The 20,304-nt window shown below is 48.5% G+C and overlaps 1 protein-coding gene across 2 annotated transcripts; it reads left to right on the top strand.

The window, feature by feature from the left end:
* The first annotated feature begins 215 nt into the window (after positions 1-215).
* LOC134041433 (interleukin-10 receptor subunit beta-like) lies at positions 216-18,950 on the top strand. Of its 2 annotated transcripts, none has more exons than XM_062488225.1 (7): positions 216-270; positions 9,487-9,610; positions 11,973-12,142; positions 12,994-13,158; positions 15,156-15,308; positions 16,138-16,295; positions 17,964-18,950. In XM_062488225.1, the coding sequence occupies exons 1-7, from the start codon at positions 216-218 to the stop codon at positions 18,144-18,146; spliced, it is 1,008 nt and encodes a 335-aa protein (XP_062344209.1). In that variant the 3' UTR covers positions 18,147-18,950. The 2 variants fall into 2 exon arrangements, with proteins under 2 accessions (XP_062344209.1, XP_062344207.1); XM_062488223.1 differs by having other exon boundaries at positions 17,934-18,950.
* The last annotated feature ends 1,354 nt before the right edge of the window (positions 18,951-20,304 follow it).

The raw sequence follows: 20,304 nt of genomic DNA, 5'->3' as shown, positions 1-20,304 counted from the left end.
CAGGTGAGGGGGAGACAAAGTCGGGAGCGTGAGGGGGACCAGCCCGTTCCCCCGGGGAAGGAGAAGGGGAAGGTTTGGAGGTGTCGGGAAGCAGAAGGGTTCGCGTTCCCCGCAGCCCGCCCCGCCCCGGCGGGAAGCGGAAGGTTCGGGGTGCCGGGGCGGCCCCGCTCCCACAGCCATGGTGCGGCGGCCGCGCCGCTGCTGAGGGAAGCGCCATGGCCGCCGCTCGGTGCGGCGGGCTCCTGCTCTGCTGCGGGCTCCTGCTCTGCGGTGAGTCCGCCGGGGGGGGAGAGAAGGAGGGATGGACGGAGCGAGCTCCCCGTCCGGGCTGGTCGCGGCACGCCGGGCGGCGGTGCCCGCAGCGGGCGGGACAGCGAGGGGCGCCGGGGGCGGCGGTGCCGGGGATGGCGGTGCCGGGGGCGGCGGTGCCGGGGATGGCGGTGCCGGGGATGGCGGTGCCGGGGGCGGCGGTGCCTCCGCGCTGCCCCGAGCCCCGCGCGGCTCCTCGGGGGCTCGGAGCAGCCGAGCGGGAGTGCCCTGAGGGGCCAGCCCGGCCGGGCTCCTCCGGGGCCTGGCTGCCGGTGCCGGGGTCCTGCCGCCCGGGGGCGTTACTGCCCCGGGGCTCAGTCTGTGTGGGAAATGAGGATGGTCCTGCCAGGATCGGGACATTGTCCAAGTCCCGGCGAGGAAAGGCGGGCGTGGGGGCGAAGCCGCGCCCTGAGACCTCCTTGTTACTGTCTAGAGAGGGGACAGGGAGGGTGGGTCGGGCTCTGCTCCAGGAACAGGGACAGGAGCAGAGGGAGCGGCCTCAGGCTGGGCCAGGGCAGGCTCAGCTGGGACAGCAGCAGGAATTTCCCCATGGAAAGGGTGCTCAGGCCTTGGCAAGAGCTGCCCAGGGAGGTTTGCAGTGCCCATCCCTGCAGGTGTCACCTGGACGTGGCACTCAGTGCTCTGGGCTGGAGACAAGGTGGCCGTGGGGCACAGCTGGGACTCCGTGGGCTGGGAGGGCTGTGCACAAACCTGAAGGCCCAGAAGTATTACCTCATCTCTTTGGGTCCACAGTGCCCAATGGAACATTTTACCTGGAGGCTTCTCAGGTAGGAAGGACCATGAGGGAAGTGAGGCTTGCAAGGAAATGTGCTTTTTCCTAGGAATTTACATGCCTACCTCAGACCTCATCCTCAAAGCATGGGCAGCGCTCCAAGAGAACTGAGAGGGACTTTGGACAAGGCCTGGAATGCCAGGATAAAGGGAATGGCTTCCCACTGCCAGAGGGCAGGGCTCGATGGGATCTTGGGAATTAGGAATTGTTCCCTGGCAGGGTGTGTTATGAATGAGCACAAGGGGCCATATTCCGGTTCAATTTTAGAGAATTTATTAATTGTAAAAGACAAAGGCAAATGTCAGCGCTGGGTGGCAGGGAGTCCGTGCTCCGAAAAACTGCCACACTCCTTCCTAGAGTTCGTCTCTCTTAAGTCCTCCGGTCTCCGGGTACGTGATAGGCCTTGCACACGTTCTTCCGGTTGTTATGGTGTCTTCCATCATCTTTGCTGACCTCGCAGTACTCTTTGTTTCCCTGGGAATTACTGAGACGTCCGGTTATTGAGTCAAGCTTAAACAATCAGTAACCACCTACCTATCTGTTTACATAGTAACTAGACTGCATCGGGTTTCAAGGCTATCTATCTATCTATCTATCACAACGAACCAAAAAGGCCTTCAATCTCTCACAATCCCCCCTTTTTCTATTTTCTTATTTTTGTTTGTTGTATCTTTGGAGTTCCCTTCGGCTGAGCTCTAGGTGGTCCTCAGTTCTTACGCTATTTAGGGGCTCATATTTTGCCCGTACCAGCATAAGGTGGGCAGCTTCCAATCTTCCTTTTACTACATTGATTCATTTGTTAAAAATGCAAGGACCAAACGTTAACCCAGTTATCAGTAAAATTAGGGGTCCCGCTATGGTTGATAAAAGAGTAGTTAGCCAAGGGGAGTGATTGAACCAGGATTCATACCAGCTTTGTTGAGCTTCTCTTTCTTACGTTGTTCCAGTTGTTTTCGAAGCTCAGCCATGGTATCTATAACTATACCAGTCTGATCTGCATATGTACAACACTATTCCCGTAGGGCCACACATAATCCTCCTTGTTGTAAGAATAGAAGGTCTAACCCCCTACGGTTTGTAATACTACTTCTGACAGAGATCTTACTGATTTTACTAAACCATCAATAGCCTTTTCAATTCTACTTAGATCTTCATCTACTGACATTCTTAGATCCTTCATCCCCTGTTGTTGATTTACTAGGGATGCTACTCCAGTTCCAACCCCAGCTCCCCCGATGCTTAACAGTATTGCTACAGTGAGGGCTGTGAATGGCTCTCTCTTGACTAAGTGATGTTCCGGGGTGATATGCTGTTCATACACATACTCCTTTGGGTGATATGAGATTTGGGGGATAATTAGAACTTGTATGCAATACTCATGTGTCTTGTTAAAGTTGTTAATCGCTAGACACGGGGTAACTCCCAGAGTATTGCAAACCCATTTAGTATTTGCAGCTGGAATTATCCATGAGGCTGGTTTTCGGGGTTCAGTTATGGACATTTTTACTTGACAAAGGTGGTCCTTGTCCCTGGGTACATTGCCTATGCACCTGCCTTTTCCTCTTACTTGTGCCATTGATATTCCGGGAGTATTGTCCCTCCCCTTTTTCCACAAGCATTCCCTAGGGTTTGTCCCATTAATACGTTTTGATTTTGCAGCAGATCCCAAAGCCTCATAGAACGGTGGATTTACTATATAACACAACCAACAACCCTTGGTTAAATTCGGATAGGTGTTATTTAAGATCCCAAACGTGGCCTGCATTATTTTCCAGAGAGAATTATCTTTCGGGGTAGGTTGGGTTATGGGCCAGCTCAGAGGCTGATTCTCTTCTCTAGAAGTTTTGTTGGTTATCTCATTTGTATTGTTCCACCCTACTCCTTTTTCTCCGATTACTGGGTTGGGTCCTATGGCTATTGGGTCATGTGGGATGGATTCCTTCTTTATCAGAATATGCCCCCCTCTGTCTTTTCCGGGTTCCCATAGCCTCACTCCCCAGAACTTCCCTGTTAACCAAGCAGGATCTTGGGGTTGGGTGACGTTGAGGTAAATCCATTTACAATCTCCTGCATATGTTACTACCCCCGATGGATCTGTCCAGGGTTTTTTACATCCATGTGGACCCCTCTCTACCTTTAAGTATTTATCTGGATTCTCAACTTTCCATCCCAGGGAAATAATTTCGCAACCCCAATATCCACAATAGAATTCTCCGGGATAATTACAATATCCTTTTCCTGGATTTGATGCTGGGCACATGTAGATTACTCCTCTTGGTATTGACCAAGCACCCCCGGCACCCCATCTGTCAAACAATGGTTCTAGAGTTATATTGAAACTGGGAGCCCCTGAGGTAATCTGTGTTTGAATCGGTGGGTCTGGTCTCTCCCATTTTGCTAAGGACCATTTAAAGGGTTCATGCGATGGTTCTGCCCCATATGCTAACATTACATTCATCCATATTATACATCCCCTTAGAACTAGGTGATATTCACTGCCAGAATAAATTTTTCTTTTTTATCTTTGCTCCTACTGTTTTTCCTTTGTTACCTCCTCTCAAACCCTGTTCCTTTGAGGTTTTGAGTGCTGTATTCATGCATCTTTTATTCTGGCGGATCCCTCTTTCCCCACAACTCATCCCTCTGCCTCGCCCGTCGACTCGGTTGCTACGAGCCACGGGGTAAGCCATCTTCTCGGCAGCAAGGATGTTCTTCAGGGGCAGGATAGGCTCTTCTTTCCCACTTTCTCCTTTTGGAGTTCCAATTTATTCCCTTTAATGGTGGAATATCGCACCTGAGTTTCTTTTCTCTTTTTCGGCACTTTACCTCTAGGATGTCCACAACGAATGGAACAAAGGGCTCGTTAGGATGGCAACAATAAAGGTCAGGGTTTACTCCCTTTGAATATTCCTGCCACCAAGACGCAGCTCCTACTTTCAACTCCCGCGCTGCTACCTTCTGGTTCAAGACCCAGGTAGTCAGCTCCCGTTGTTCTTCCCAACAGGGTTGACACACACTCCTAGGAGCCCTCCCTCTCTGGCAGTGAACCCACCACAGTTCTTTACAAATTTTACAAGAAAAACACACCAACGGATAACAGTTACAATCTAACCAGCTACACTTTACTCTTATGTCCCTATGATCTACGTGCCCTTTTCCATTCCACAATTGAGATTTATATTCTAGTCTAATAGGTCGATAATAGGGTTGTTGAGCAAAATCTTCTAAATATTTACAGTATCCAGGGGGCTCTGAGTGTCCGATTAATTCTTTTTGCAACACCCAGTTTTCCCCCACCCAAATGTCTCCTGAGTCCATTCGGCAATATCTTGAAGTTTAGGTATCCCGGTATTCCTTAGGATTGTGTTTTTCTCTTTAGAGTCAACTTCAAATCCCCAGCTGTGCCCTTTACTTCCCAACCAGAGTCTTTAGCGAACTTGGATGGGTCCACTGGTCCTTTTATTCGGCTCGCGTGGGTCCACCCTCTTTCCGCGGTTCGTACTGCTGTATCCCTTGTGAGCAACACCAGGTAAGGCCCTTCCCACTTGGGTGTTATTGGATTTTCTTTCCAATTCCGGATCAATATCCAATCTCCGGGCTGCACCTGGTGTAATGCAAGATCCAGTGGTGGTTTCTGGGCCCACATTCCTTTTTCCCACAGTTGTTTCTTAAACTTTATCAGGGTTACTAGGTACTTGTTAATGTATTGTTCACTAAGGTTTGGGTTAGTCTGTACCTCTTGTAAATTATATGGCATACCATATAACATTTCATATGGGGAAAGCCCCACGTCTGCTCGTGGTTGAGTTTGGATATTTAACAAGGCCAGTGGGATGCATTTTACCCATGATAACTTAGTTTCTAATACTAGTTTAGTAAGTTGTTTCTTTATTTCTCCATTTATTCTCTCTACTCTACCTGAACTTTGGGGATGCCAAGGGGTATGCTGTTCCCATTTTATTCCTAATGCATCTGCCAATTCTTGTGTTATTTTGGATGTGAAGTGGGGCCCTTTATCAGAGTCAATGGTTTCAGGTACCCCATATCTAGGGACTATTTCCTCCAACAGGGTCTTTACAACCGTCCGTGCCGTTTCCCTTGCCGTTGGAAAGGCTTCCACATAGTGGGTGAGGTGATCTACTATTACTAAAAGGTATTTGATCCTTCCTACTTTTGGCAATTCAGTAAAGTCTATTTGTAGATTTGCAAAGGGTCTTTTTGCCAATGGTCTTCCCCCATGAGGTAGCTTCCTAAGGTTACTCCGGTTCACTCGTAAACAGATGGGGCATCCTTTAGTAATATGCTTGGCCATATCGTGGAGCCCAATACTTATAAACCTAGTGGCAAAATGATCCACTAACCCTTGGGCTCCCCAATGTGTTTTCTGATGTAGTTTGTATAATATTCGTTGGGCCACTGCCCTGGGTAACACTTCCCATCCATCCTCTAATACCCATTTTCCTGACTCCTCTTTAACTCCCATTTTCCTCAACTTTTCTTTTTCTCCATTGGTGAAAATTAGGTTAGTCTCTTCCGTATTGTGTACTCTCTTGTTCTCTTGCCCCCCTTTTTCTTTTAGGACCATTTCCTTCATCGCTGCCCGTTTTGCTTCTTGGTCTGCAGCGTTATTTCCTCTACTTCTGAGGTCTATGCTCCGTTGGTGTCCTTTGAGATGAACCACAGCCACCTTCTTAGGTCCCCTTAAAGCTTGTAGTATTTCAATTATTAGTTTTTGGTGCTCTAGGTCTTTTCCCTGCAAATTGATCAAACCTCTTTCTTCCCATAGTTTTCCAAAGGTATGAACTACCCCAAATCCGTATCTGGAATCAGTGTATATCGTTCCCTCTTTTCCCTTGAGGAGTTTTAAGGCTCTTAATATAGCATATAGCTCACATGCTTGTGCAGACCAGGACTTATCCAAAGTGCCTGCTTCTATTACTTGCAGGTCTGGACCTCCTACGATTGCATATCCTGATCTTCTTTTTCCTTCTGTTACTCTAGAGGATCCATCTACGAATAACCTTTCGCCATCCTCTAATTCCTTCTCCTCCAGATCAGGCCTAATTTCTGTTTGTTCTTCTATGGTAACTATACAGTCGTGGGTTAAAGGCTCATACTCCGGTTCCCCGTATAAAAAGGCAGCTGGGTTTTGTAATGTGGTAGTCTCTAGGGTAAAATTGGGTGCCTCTATTAAAATTCCTTCATATTTTAAAAGCCTTGCGTCAGAGATCCATTTGTCTGCCTTCTGCTGCAGTACACTCCGAATGTTATGGGGAGACATTACTCTGAGACTACTGTTAAAGGTGATTTTTCTAGCTTCTTCCACTAATAGAGCACATCCTGCTACAATTTGCAAACATGTGGGCCACCCCCTGCTTACTGGATTTAAAATTTTTGACAAATAAGCAACTGGCTTCTTTTTCCCCACCCAATCCTGAGTAAGCACCCCAAATGCGACCCCCTCTTCTATATTCACAAACAAAGAGAATGGTCTTTTTAGATCCGGAAGGCTCAGGACTGGGGCATGGATCAAATTTTCCTTTAATTCTTGGAACTTGTCCGTGTCTTCTGGGTTCCATTTCATCAGCCCTTCCTGTGCTAATTTCTGATACAGGAATCTGGCTTTGCTACTGTAATTTTCAATCCACTGCCTACAGTATCCAGTGAGTCCCAAAATCTGACGAATTTGTCTCTTATTCTTTGGTATTGGTAGTGACACAATTGCTTGGATCCTTTCAGGGTCTATTTTCTTTTCTCCTTTTTTTTTTTTTTTTTTTTTTTTTTTGTAAGTAATGTCCCAAATACGCATTCCCTCCCTCCTAATCATATTCTTTTCCTCTGCGGTAAATAAAATGTTTAGAATGGGCTGTAACTCTTCCCATGTGTACATGTTTGGGCCTAAAAATTGATCCACTCTCTCGGCCACTCCCAGTGGATCCTCTAACAAGTGTCCCATCTCCTTTTTAAAGTCTCTAACATCTCCCGAACTAAGGGGTACTGATATAAATCCTATTCCTGCCTGTGGACCCCCCCTTGGCATCTCCCTCAGAGGATACAACCCTTTCCGAGCCCTGCTCCGAGTTGTCGGCCCGGTGTAGTCTGGTCTGAATCAGATTCCTCCCCTGGGGTGCATTAGGACCCGCTGCTTCCTGCGCGTGGGGAGGAGGCACATACGGGGAAGGGGCTATAATCGTCTCCTCGGCCCGACTTCCCTTTCTCTTTTCTTTATTTTTCTTGGATTTCTCAGTCAGCTTAAAAATAAATACTTCTGGGCGGCCTACCCACACCTTTGCGTACTCACTCTCCCCTATACAAAAAGGTTTCTTTGTATTCACCCAAATATTTAGTTTTTGTTTCACCCAGTCCTCAGAGGACCCAAATATTGGCCAAAACACATTTTTTGAAATTTCCTTTCCACCCCACACCTCCACACAATAATGTATCATCCTAGCCTTATCTTTTCCTTCCATATTTGGAAAATGTTCCCAATTATTTAATAAAAACCCTAAGGGACTATCTCTTGGTACAGGTGGAAGTTTAATCTCTGCAGGAGGCTTACTCTTCCCCTGCCCCATTTCTTCCGGAGTACCTTCACTCGCACACAAAATATCGCTTTCGCTTCCCCTGTTTCGTGGCCCAAGCCCTCGCGGGTCAGTGGGAACCGCACTACTAAGGGTCCGCACTCGCTTGGGGAATCCGGCTGCCAGTTCCCCTCTCACACACACATCGAGTCACCGTACTCCGGGATCCCGACCCCGCCCGAACGGATCCCGTATACTTACGCGTCCTGCGTCTTCGTCCGGACTTTGTGCACAAATTTTAAGGGGTCTACCGGGCCCTCTTCCCTTTGCCTTTGCCTTTTAGGGTTTTAGGTTCGTCGGTCGAGGCGAGAGAGTGAGCTCCCGTCCCCCGGGACCACCAACAAAGGTGGGGCGCGCCTTCCCGCAAGGGGAAACCCCCCCCAGTCTCGATCCGAGTCATGGCACCAAATTGTTATGAATGAGCACAAGGGGCCATATTCCGGTTCAATTTTAGAGAATTTATTAATTATAAAAGACAAAGGCAAATGTCAGCGCTGGGTGGCAGTTTTTCGGAGCACGGACTCCCTGCCACCCAGCGCTGACATTTGCCTTTGTCTTTTACAATTAATAAATTCTCTAAAATTGAACTGGAATATGGCCCCTTGTGCTCATTCATAACAGGGTGGGCAGGCCCTGGCACAGGGTGGAATTCCCAGAGCAGCTGTGGCTGCCCCTGGATCCCTGGCAGTGCCCAAGGCCAGGTTGGACACTGGGGCTGGGAGCAGCCTGGGACAGTGGGAGCTGTCCCTGCCATGGCAGGGGTGGGAATGGGTGGGCTCTGAGGTCCCTCCCAGCCCAAACCAATCTGTGATTTGAACTTCTGTATTTGTAATGTGCAGCACGTTTGATTTCTTTGTTGGCTGCAAGGGTAACACTGTAGGACCAGTGTCTGAAATAGGTTTTGTTTAAGGCAGGTTCATATTTCAAACTCCTGCCTGCCTGAGGGGTTGACTGACACATGAATTTCGTTCACTTTTGCATCTGACTGGGACACGGCTCAGGGGTGATTCTGGGGTTGCTGGGGTGACACAGGGTGACCTTGAAGGTCTCTTCCAGCCCTGGTGATTATGTGAACTACAGACATGGAAAATGTGTTATTTATCTTAGAGCACCTGTCAGCAGGTGTGACTCCTGTGACATTTAAGCACTGCTCTGTTCTGACAGGGTTTGTTTGCATTGCTCATTTGTGGTGCAGCAATGAGCTGGAATCTTTGCTATATAATAGCAATATATATATAATCAATACCTACAATTATGTAAGAATAATTAAATCATAACAGTAATGGACTTTTCATTGATACTTTACACTACTATAGGATTTCTTTCATTCAGTTCCAAGAAAGGAGAACAACTGAGGATTTGTTACTTGTGAATAATGCTGATTAATGATCCTTAATTATATTTAATTATATGTAATAGCTCTCTTACCTTCAGAGGTGCTTCTGTTTCATCTCTGTTTATCAATCCCCACGCCCTTGTTATTCCCACAATGCTGCTGGAGAACTGCTTAGAAAAATTGGGTTTGACAGTCTCAGGGAGAGTTCCTGCCCTGAGTCCTGGGCAGCACCAGCTCAGTCATGCACAAGAAATGTTGGTGTCACAAGGACTTACTGGAAGTCACTGGGGCCAGTAATTTGTTTTGTTGCATAAGGAGGCAGGAGAGGCAACAGGATTTAAAATAATTTATTTGCGCTCTGGTTTTAAATAAGCACCTAAGGCAAGGCAGGGGCTGCACTTAAATTTTGGATGAGTGAGAAGAGCTGGAGCAAACACTGAAATGTTTGGTTCTGATTCCTCCCACAGTTTCTGGAATGATCCCAGAGCCCCAAAACGCAAGAATCACTTCAGTCAATCTTCACAGCACCCTGCAGTGGGATGCACCAAGGTTCCCCAAAGGGAACATCACCTACACTGTCCAATACAAGAGGTGGGTCTGGGGCTGGGCTGCCTTTAATTCACATCTCACAGCTCTGTGAGATTGGGATTTGTGTCCTCTGCAGAGCACAGCCAGGAGCTGTCCCTTTATTTCAGCTTGTAAGAGGCTTCTCTGCAGAGCTGAGGGGCAGGGCAGAGCCATTTTCTGGCCACTCACACCCGAGGCACCTTTGTCCTGTTTATTTTGGAACCACAAACACATTCTGGCACTGGATGTTATTGGCTGTGGGTGTGGTTTTCCTGTCTCGTGGAACTCTTACCTGAGACTGAAGGGACCTGGTTGTGCTGAGGGTTTGCCCTTCCCCCATCTCTGAGATGCAGCCATCCCATCCCATCCCATCCCATCCCATCCCATCCCATCCCATCCCATCCCATCCCATCCCATCCCATCCCATCCCATCCCATCCCATCCCACCCATTCCCACCCCTGCCATGGCAGGGACACCTCCCACTGTCCCAGGCTGCTCCCAGCCCCAGTGTCCAACCTGGCCTTGGGCACTGCCAGGGATCCAGGGGCAGCCACAGCTGCTCTGGGAATTCCACCCTGTGCCAGGGCCTGCCCACCCTGCCAGGGAACAATTCCTAATTCCCAAGATCCCATCCAGCCCTGCCCTCTGGCAGTGGGAGCCATTCCCTGTGTCCTGTCCCTCTCTGCCCATATAAAACTCTTCCCTGTTCTTACTAAGCCCCTCCAGGCACTGGAAGGAGCTCTAAGCCTTGCCCAGAGCCTTCTCTTCATGCTTAGTTGAGAGATTTTTCTGGGTTCTGTAGCCATGGTCCCTTGATCTTTGCTGGGCAGGCTTTTGATGCAAAGCAGAAAGAATGAAATGTATTAAATATTGATCAAGGCCCTGCTGCTTGGAGCAGCCTGGGACAATGGAAGGTGTCCCTGCCATAGCACTGGATGGGCCCTGGGGTCCTTCCCAACCCAAAGCTTCTGTGGCTCTATTCCATAAACAATTCCTGGGCACTTCCCAGCCCTGTTTCCTCTGGCTTTTCCTGTGTGCAGATCCTGGAGACAGCTCCGAGCAAAGTCCCAGTGGGACAGCAGTGCCCTGCAGTGGCACTGGCTGAGTTTGTGCTGGCTTCTCTGAATTGCTGCCTGCTGACAGGAGTGGTGTGACCCTGCCAGGAAAAAAGGACATTTTTTACACAAATAGAATTGTAATCCCTAAGTTTATCATGGATTTATAGATGAGTATAAAATCCTTAGTGTGAGTCTTACACACACTGGATACATTTTGAGTGCTAATAATGCATACAGGTAAAACCTTATAAAAGAAAAGCCTTATAAAATCAGGCCTTGCTCAGGTTAATTAACTGCTAGCATGTTAAGTTACCATTAAAAAAAAAATCACCGGAATGAAAATCAATTTACATAACAATCTATCCTCGTAAGAAAAGCAAGTTACACCTATAAAAACTAAAAAGTCTATCCCATGAGAATCGATCAAAAATAAATGTAAGCACCTACTAAGGAGAGAGTCTTAACACATACACACACAATCACCTTCTAACCACTTAATTAAGTGGCAGAAAAAGTACTAACCTCTTAAAGTCTTTAAAAACTATATAAAATCAGGCTATAACATGAAATGAGGCTTTAGCCACTAAAACTTTGAAGTTATACCTGTTGTTATTTGCCAAATTATTGTATTCCAGCTGCTTGCATGAACAGCTTTAAATGCCTTAAAGCCATTAACCAGCTGTGATTCCCCATCTCCTGTTGGAACCCTGGTCACTGAGGATTTGAGACTTTCTGTGCTGGCAGGCACTGACCCATGAGAAAGTACAGCTTTTGACCTGAGGCTGTGGAGAAGGTTTCCAAAATGGAATGTTAGCACTGGGATCACGGGAGTGTAGTTTGAATAGAAGTGTGTGATATCACACGGGGGAAAGATTAGAGTTTAAGGGTTTGGAATGCAGCAAGATATATAAAGCAAGGTGGAGGTTTTAGGGCAGAGGTTTCTTTCTCCTTCACCTTCTTCTTCATGGGTTTGGGTGAAATTTTGTGAGCGGATAGAAAAGTCTACATTGTGAGCCACAGGTGGTTGGTTATTGGGTTAAAAGTAAAAATAATTGAGGTGTCCATTCTTAATTGGGCAGTTCACCCTTCAAAGGCCTTGCAGAGAGGGAGATACGTGTCCATTTTCAGTTTGTTAGCTTGAAGTGCCGCAGAACTCGGGGTTTGTGGGACTGTAATATAGATAAGAATTAATAAACATCCGAGTCCGAACTCAAAGCACCATCTCACACATTTAATCCCCACCCTGCACAAAGAAGACAAAACTCGGCGCAGGGACGACCCCCAGAGTCCTAGACTGTCTCCCAGAGGCTGTTTCTGTTCCCTGCAGCACCTACGTGCGGGAGGACACCTACGAGACGCTGAGGACTGGGCTGAGGCTGCCGCGGTGTGACCTGTCCTCGCTGTCTGCCTACGGCGATTACATCCTGCAGCTGCGGGCAGAGGCGGGGCCGCTGCGCTCGCCCTGGCTCAGCCTCCGCTTCAAACCCATGGATAACAGTGAGCCCTCCCCCGTTGTTCCCAAAAAACCCCTGCCTGCTCTTCAGGCACGGCCTGCAGACACGGAGCACGCAGGGTGTTTTAGGATTTAATGACGCTGAACTGTAAAGCCTTGGTTGTAGCACTGGCAGAAAGCAGAGTAGGTTTGCTGTCGTGGTATCGGTAACCTCTTGGGAGGAGATTTTCAAATAATGCATCGTTTTCTATTAAAATAAGGCACATTTCTATTTTCCAGCCAGGGAGAAGTTGTCTTCAAGGAGCCAGACTTCCCGTATATCTAAATAAATTCAGTTACTTCCTTATTCGTTCCTTTGCCAGACAAAAAACTTTAATTTTTATTTTTTCTTACTTCAGGAAAGCCCCGCTCTCACAGAGAAAGATTATTTTTCAGCCAAGAAATCTTGATTTCACAAGGCAGAAATAATTAAAATGTTTTTATTTTTCAAGCTGATCATAATCAAAACCCACAAAACTCCACAACAAAACATTTTTCTAGAGGTTTGCTCAGGCCAGACAGATGTTGTGACAGTTTGGCCCAGAAGGAGAAGTGAGTGATAGCCATGGAAATGGTCCTTCCTCTCCTGGAATCACCACAGCTGGCAAAAGGGAACTGAGTTGGTTCAGAGGGTGTGGGCGTGGAGCCCGCATTGGTACCTGGTGCTTAACTGCAAAAACAAAATCCCTTTGCAGAGCAGTTCTGTGAGGAAAGGATGGATTTCTGCCTGTACAGGACAAGAAGTGACTTCCTTGTAACGCGTTATTTACACGGTGATTTCTGGGCTGGGTAAAAATGTCCAGCTGAGCCGGCTGAAGCTGAACTCCCTCCTGTCCCCTCGTGTCCCTGTGTGCAGCCACCATTGGCCCCCCTGAGGTGAGGCTGAAGTCGGAGTCCGGGGCCCTGCACGTGGATTGCTCGGGGCCCTTTGCGGAGCGCAGGCAGGACAGGTGGCCCCTGAAGCAGTACTATGGCTCCTGGAAGTACAGGATCCTCTACTGGAGGGAAGGCAGCACGGACACAGAGCTGCCCTCTGCTTCCCAGGTACGGGGAGTCCCTGGCCTTCATTTCTGCTTTTCCTGGAAAACACCAGCCTGGGAAAGTCCTGGGAGCTCCTGGAGGGTCTGGAATAGGTTGCAGAGCCCCTCTGGAGCCAGGCTGGGAGAGCTGGGGGTGCTCACCTGGGCAGGAGAAGGATCCAGGGAGAGCTCCGAGCCCCTGGCAGGGCCTGAAGGGGCTCCAGGAGAGCTGGACAGGGACTGGGGACAAGGCATGGAGGGACAGGACACAGGGAATGGCTTCAAAGTAGGACTGGATGGGATACTGGGAATTAGGAATTGTTCCCTGGCAGGGTGGGCAGGCCCTGGCACAGGGTGGAATTCCCAGAGCAGCTGTGGCTGCCCCTGGATCCCTGGCAGTGCCCAAGGCCAGGTTGGACACTGGGGCTGGGAGCAGCCTGGGACAGTGGGAGGTGTCCCTGCCATGGCAGGGGTGGCACTGGGTGGGATTTGAGGTCCCTCCCAACCCAAACCAGTCTGGGATTCTGTGATTCTAAGAGTAAAACTGTATCTCTGTTAATTACAATTAATCAAGTGTGGTCACTACAGGTGGGACCCAGAGCAAAGGCAGAGGCTGTGTAGTTAATGTGTAGTTAAACAGCAGCATGGACAGAGTTTTCTCTACTCATAATTATCAATAACTCCGTTTTTCACTCTTAGTGGTGGTTTGGGCTGTTTACCCCCAAAAGTATCTAAAAATGGGTAAGGCTTTTATTCACTGTGGTCACCTGGAGCTCTGCACTTTGTATCCACTGCAGTTCCCTTTCTCCCTCTCAGGGACAGCCTCCTCCATAGGCAGTTGTGCTCCTCTATACACAGTGCATGGAGAAAGATCATTAATAATGTATTAATTGGAGCATTATGGCCTCTATTTCAGGCAGGCAGGAAGCCCCAGTCACAGTTAATGAGTGCTTTGTACATCAGTGCAATTTTATATAATGGGACTCCACCATGTGTAGTTCAGATTTATATCTGTGTAATTCAGATTTGGATCTGTTACCTGCACACTGCTTTGCCATTCAGTTCCAGAAAAGCAGAAACTTTCCATTGTTTCCCTCACAGCAGCCTGGTTCTCTATTCCCAAACTCCTGAGGAATGTAGGGATTCCTGCACCTGGGCTGCACTCAGCTGGATTCACCAGAGGAACAGAGCTCAGTTTGAGTCTGTGCTTGCAGCACTTCCAGCTGCAAGTCTGAGACATTTCCTAGGGATCAAAGAGGCAGCAGGCACAGACTGGGGAACTTCCAGGTTATTTGTGAGGTGGGTGCTTGCTGCAGGATGGAAACCTGCCTGCAGAGCCTCCTGTTCCTGCTGAGGGATGCTCTGCAATTAATCCTGAGCAGCAAATTCATCTGCTCAGCCCCCTCACAGCTCCCAGAAATTTTTTTTTTTTTTTTTTAATTTTGTCTAGATCAAAGAATCACAGAGTTGGGAAGACTGGAAAAGCCCTCTGTGGTTATCAGTTCCAGCCATTAACCCAGCACCCTGTGTTCACCACTAGCCCATGTCCCCAAGTGCCACATCTACACATTTTTTAACACTTCCAGGGGTGGGGACTGCACCATTTCTTTGGGCAGCCTATTCCAGGGCTTGACAGCTTTTCCAGTGAAGAAATTTTTCCTGATGTCCAATCTAAAACTCCCCTGGCACAACCTGAGGCATTTTCTTCTTGTGCTGCTCCTCCATCCCCCTTGCTCTCTCTCCAGTTAATTGTGTGGAACTGTGCTCCTAGCTGATCTCATTTGGCTGGGTGACAATTTCTGGCTGCCACCAGATCTCATTTATCATCCCTCATTAGCCTAAAACTTTGTTAGTGCTGCTGGAAAGAGCCCAAAGGTCAGTGATGTGGATGGTCTCACAGTACAGTTGTAATTGCAATTCCTTGGTTATTCCTTAGCTAATTCCATAGCTAAGTCGCTGATGTCACACACTTTGATTTTTTCTGTTTTTCTCTGATTTCAGGTGGCTCAGGTGGAGACCCAGCACAGCTCTGAGATCCTGTCCCAGCTGCAGCCATGGACAGTTTATTGTGTCCGAGTGCAGGCCGTGATTCCCGAGTTGAACAAGACAGGGGAGCTGAGCAGGGAGCTCTGTGAGCAGACAACCCACAATGGTAACGTGGGCAGCTGGGAATCATGGACTCACACACTGGGATGGCTGGGAGGGACCTCACAGCTCCTCCAGTGCCACCCTGCCATGGCAGGGACACCTCCCACTGCCCCAGGCTGCTCCCAGGCCCAGTGTCCAACCTGGAACTGGGCACTGCCAGGGGTGGGATATTCCATAGAGAAAGTGATAGTTTGAAAATAATGGCTCAGAAATGATTAATGAGAATTTCTGTTGGAACCCTGAAGCCTGGGAGTTCTGAGCTTTCTGTGCTTCCTGGCACTGACCCCCTGGAGAACACTGCTTCTGACCTGAGGCCTTGGAGAAAGCTTCCCAAATTGAGTGATGGAGTTAAAATCATGGGTGTGTAGTTAAATAGAAGTGTGATAATATGGTAATACCACATGGTGAAGGGTTTGGGATTTGGGTTTTAGAATATAGTCATAGGTATGGGACAGGACACAGGGTCTGGGCATTGGCTTCTTCCTTCTTTTCTTCTTGGTTTTAGGTGGTAGTTTTTAATTGGATAGAAAATCCCACAGTGCAGGTCACAGGTGTGGTCATTTTGTTAAAAGTATAAATAATGCAGATGTTAGCTTTTAATTGGACTGTTTGCCTTTAAAAGACCTTGTAATGAGCAAGATGCAGCTACATTTTCTCATTTTTAGCTTGTTAGCTAGAGGTGCTGTAGCACTCACTGTAATAGAGATAAGAATTAATAAAAAGCTGAGTCCAAACACAAAATTCCATCTCTTGAGCTTTTAATCCCAACTCCAGCAGAGGAAAAAAAAACCCACAAAAAGTTTGAATTGTTTTTTTTTCCTTGTCTCTTGCAGGTGTAACCCCTGTGTGGATAATTGTGACTGTTCTGGTGGGATCCATGCTGGTCGTGGTCACAGCTGTCACCGTTTGTTTCTTCTGCACTTTTTATCTGTACAGACTCACTAAACACGTTTTCTGCCCTTCCTATGTATTCCCACAACACTTGAAAGAGGTTTGTTTTCTGCCTATCACATGAAAATCAGCCTTTCCAGCAGAACCACTTGTTTTCTCAAGGCTCTCAGTGCCAAAACATTTAGAGCTTCTTTTAGTTTGCTTCCTTTCACTGGCACCTGATGGTCAGTGATCTGTAATTTGTGATCCCCAGCTTTTTATGGCTCAGAAACAGGATGGGTTTGTTGATTCTAAAGTGTGAGAGTACCAGGTGTCAGCTTCAGTTCTTCATTTAGCCAGGGAGCAACAGAAATCTCTGTCTCTCCTGTCTCCTTTTAGACCTAGACCAGCTCCTTTTTTCTCCTGCAGTAAAGTCCTGTCATGAGTGAGTTTTAACTTCAGAGAAGTGTCTGAGGCAGGAGCCTGGACTAGATCAGCTGAACCAGGGCAGAGCTGATCCTGGGCTATGGAAGGTGTCCCTGGCCATGGCAGGGGAAGGATGGGAGGAGCTTTGGAGCCCCATCCAACCCAAACCATTCTGGGAATCTGATTCTATGGAGTCTGAAAATTCCAGCTAAAAGGAGAGCAATGACAGCAGCCATTGCTGACTGCCCCGTCACACACCCAGAAGACAAACAGGCTACAGCAGAATCCCTTCCCAGAAACAAGGATTACAAAGTCCTCCTGTACCAACCTGTGCTCTCCTGAGTTCCTGCAGTTCCTCTGGGGCTTTCACTTTGCCTCATTAGAGCTCAGCACCCCAGGTTTGCAGCTGACCTTGGCTCCTGCTTCAGGTTGAACACGTGCCCAGCACCAGGAGTGTCATGGAATCCCAGAATCCCAGACTGGTTTGGGTTGGGAGGGACCCCAAATCCCACCCAGTGCCACCCCTGCCATGGCAGGGACACCTCCCACTGTCCCAGGCTGCTCCAGCCCCAGTGTCCAACCTGGAACTGAACATTCCAGGGATCCAGGGGCAGCCACAGCTGCTCTGGGAATTCCATCCTGTGCCAGGGCCTGCCCACCCTGCCAGGGAACAATTCCTAATTCCCAAGATCCCAGTTTGGTAGAAAAGGGTCTGATAGTGAAGATATTTGTGCTGATTTTTGTATTTGCAGTGCACAGCACTCCTGACAGAGCAGCTGGTTTCTTATTCCAAATTCTGTTCAGAGTTGTTTCATCTGAGGGCACCAGGATGAGCAGAGGATGGAGCAGCTCTGGGAGGAGGGGCTGGCAGAGCTGGGATTGCTCAGCCTGGGAAAGGAAAGGCTCTGGGGTGAGCTCAGGGTGTCCTTCCAGTGCCTGAAGGGTTCCAGGAGAGCTGGAGAGGGACAGGACACAGGGAATGGCTTCCACTGCCAGAGGGCAGGGTTTTACAAATCTCTCTGTGAACTCCTTCCCCTCCACCCAGTCACCATTTAGTATTTGTTCCCAATCAAAACTGTTGGATTTTTCTCAAGTTTCTGTTCCAAACAAGACTCTGAGCCCTGGGGTTATTCTTGACAGGCACTTCCATCTTGCTCCCAAGCCTGGAACAGGATACTGGGGAGGATGTGACACTGTGGGATGTGTAAGGCCCGAGAAGGCCACTTGATGTGTGCAAAACAATCCAAATGTTGTTTAATAATCCCAGTATTTCTGAGCAAACAGGATGGGACAGCTGGAGAGACCTAATCCTCACTTCCTCTTTGTTTCCCAGTTTCTGAGCAAACCTCCCAGTGCTCCACAGCCTTTCCCTCCACTTCCACAAGAAGAACCCCTGCTTTATGACAGGCTGACTGTGATTTCCCAGGAATCCCAAAGCCTCAGTGAAGGGAGTGGGAATGAGGCCAGCAGGACCCCAGAGCAGCCTGAGGACTCTGCACAAGGAGACTCTGACCCAGGAGTGGGAGCAGCCTCAGGAAGAGCCTGAACATCCTCCTCATCCCTCCTTGGAAAAGGAGAAGCAAATGGACACTGGGGTTTATCCACTGTGTATCCTTCTCCAGCAGGAAAAACCCACAGACAAACACATGCTCACGGACTTTGGACAGAATCATTTTTTTTAAGTACAAGAAACTTGGCTCTAAATGAGAAATTCAGTGATCCATAATTTTTGCCATTGTTGATGGTGGCTCCCTGAGGAGATGTAGCAATTCTGGAACTGATTTTGATCTTAAAAAGCAAATGTCATATTTTTATATAACACTAATTAATTTAACTTTGATGAACTATTTATTGCAAAAACTAATCAAAATGCTTATAAAAGAAAATGGTATTTTGTAAGGAAAGACCTGATCTGGTTTATTTTTTTCTAATGAGAAATGATGTGTTTGTAAGGATGTCCCCACTGGAATCATATTTCTATGGAATTTATTCTTCCCTCATTCAAAGTGGTGAAGTTTTCAGAGCGGGATGAACTGATGTCTGTGGGAAAATGGGCAGCTGAAGTGGGAATTAAATTAGGTTCAATTCAATTATCTACTGACGTGTATTCTGAATTTTAAAAATCCAGGGAGCTGTGACTCCAAATCCAGCCTCACCTGTACAGGTGGGTGAAGGCTGCACTGGGGCAGGAGTGGGACTTTGCAGGGGGCATTAACTGGGTTTTTGTGTTACTGCACCAAAGTGAGAATGAGAAATTAAATTCTGTCACCAAAGGAACCTTCCAGGAGTGAAGCTGTGTCTCAGCTCGATTGGGAATCGCAGAGTTTTGGGGGTTGTTTCTCACTTGGTGTGTAACTATTTCCTTTTTGGGAGTGGCTGCAGGAAGAAAATAGGAATTGATTCCATCAGCTTTTGTCTCCCAGCTCCCCTCAGAGAACGCTTAGGAAGGATCTTCCCAGTGTCCCCAGCTCCCTGACAGGAGGGGCAGGGAGGGGGGGTCGGGCTCTGCTCCAGGAACAGGGACAGGAGCAGAGGGAACGGCCTCAGGCTGGGCCAGGGCAGGCTCAGCTGGGACAGCAGCAGGAATTTCCCCATGGAAAGGGTGCTCAGGCCTTGGCAAGAGCTGCCCAGGGAGGTTTGCAGTGCCCATCCCTGCAGGTGTCACCTGGACGTGGCACTCAGTGCTCTGGGCTGGGGACAAGGTGGCCGTGGGGCACAGCTGGGACTCCGTGGGCTGGGAGGGCTGTGCCAGCATCAGGGATTTGGGGATTCTGGGGTTCTATGGAATCCGTACCTGGTTTTTCCACACTTAAGTTTCGGTCAAATTCTGCTTTTATGAGGAATGTGGAATTTATTGGGTTGGTTTTTTTTCAAGGTATTTTGTTCCACTGGTGCTTTTCTGCACCTCTCCGCAAGGCTGCTCTGGTTATGCTGATCCTGTGTCTGGATCACCAAGGAACAAATCCAGCTCCCTGTGTGTTCCCTGTCCCTCCTCCCACAGCATCAACTTCTTTCTATATTTTCTTTCGCCCCCTTTCTTACCCTTTTATTTTGGCTTTCAGAGTGGCAAAATGCACATGGAGCTGGTGAGGGGCGGGAGTTTCCCTGCCTTTCCCTCAGTGCTCCTGGAACTGCTCTGCACAGGACAGCAAGTTCCTGTCGTCGGAGGTGGCTGCAATCCATCAGCTGTTTCCAAGGTTCTGCTGAGGGCAGATAAGGCACAGATAAGGCAGAGCCACTTCAGGACAGGCTCACTGCTGAGGGAAACCAGAGAACAGAAATTACAGCTGTGCCTGCTCAGGGACACTGCGAGATTCCATGGAAGTAGGGAAAATGTCTGCAACGACACCATGGCACAGGCCCAGGGTGCCCAGAGCAGCTGTGGCTGCCCCTGGATCCCTGGAATGTTCAGTTCCAGGTTGGACATTGGGGTTTGGAGCAGCCCGGGGCAGTGGGAGCTGTCTCTGCCTCACCTTGGACACTTTCAGGATTTGTGAGCTGCTAAAGTCAACCCAGATGTGGGGGTTTTTTTCAGGCTGACCTGCACTCTGTTGTTGTTCAGAAATCTTCCTGCCCCACACCCAGGAAAGCTTTTGTAGGGGAGAGGCCTCTTCCTCAGCCACAGCTGCTGTGAGAGTTACAACATGAGCCAGGCCTGGGGACAAGGGGCAGCGTCTGCTGTCCCCACTTGGGCTGGGTGGCAC

Source organism: Cinclus cinclus, chromosome 2 (assembly GCF_963662255.1).
Source record: "Cinclus cinclus chromosome 2, bCinCin1.1, whole genome shotgun sequence".
Lineage (NCBI taxonomy): Eukaryota > Metazoa > Chordata > Aves > Passeriformes > Cinclidae > Cinclus > Cinclus cinclus.
The sequence above is the reverse complement of the archived record's forward strand: the minus strand, read 5'-3'. Positions and strand labels throughout refer to the sequence as shown.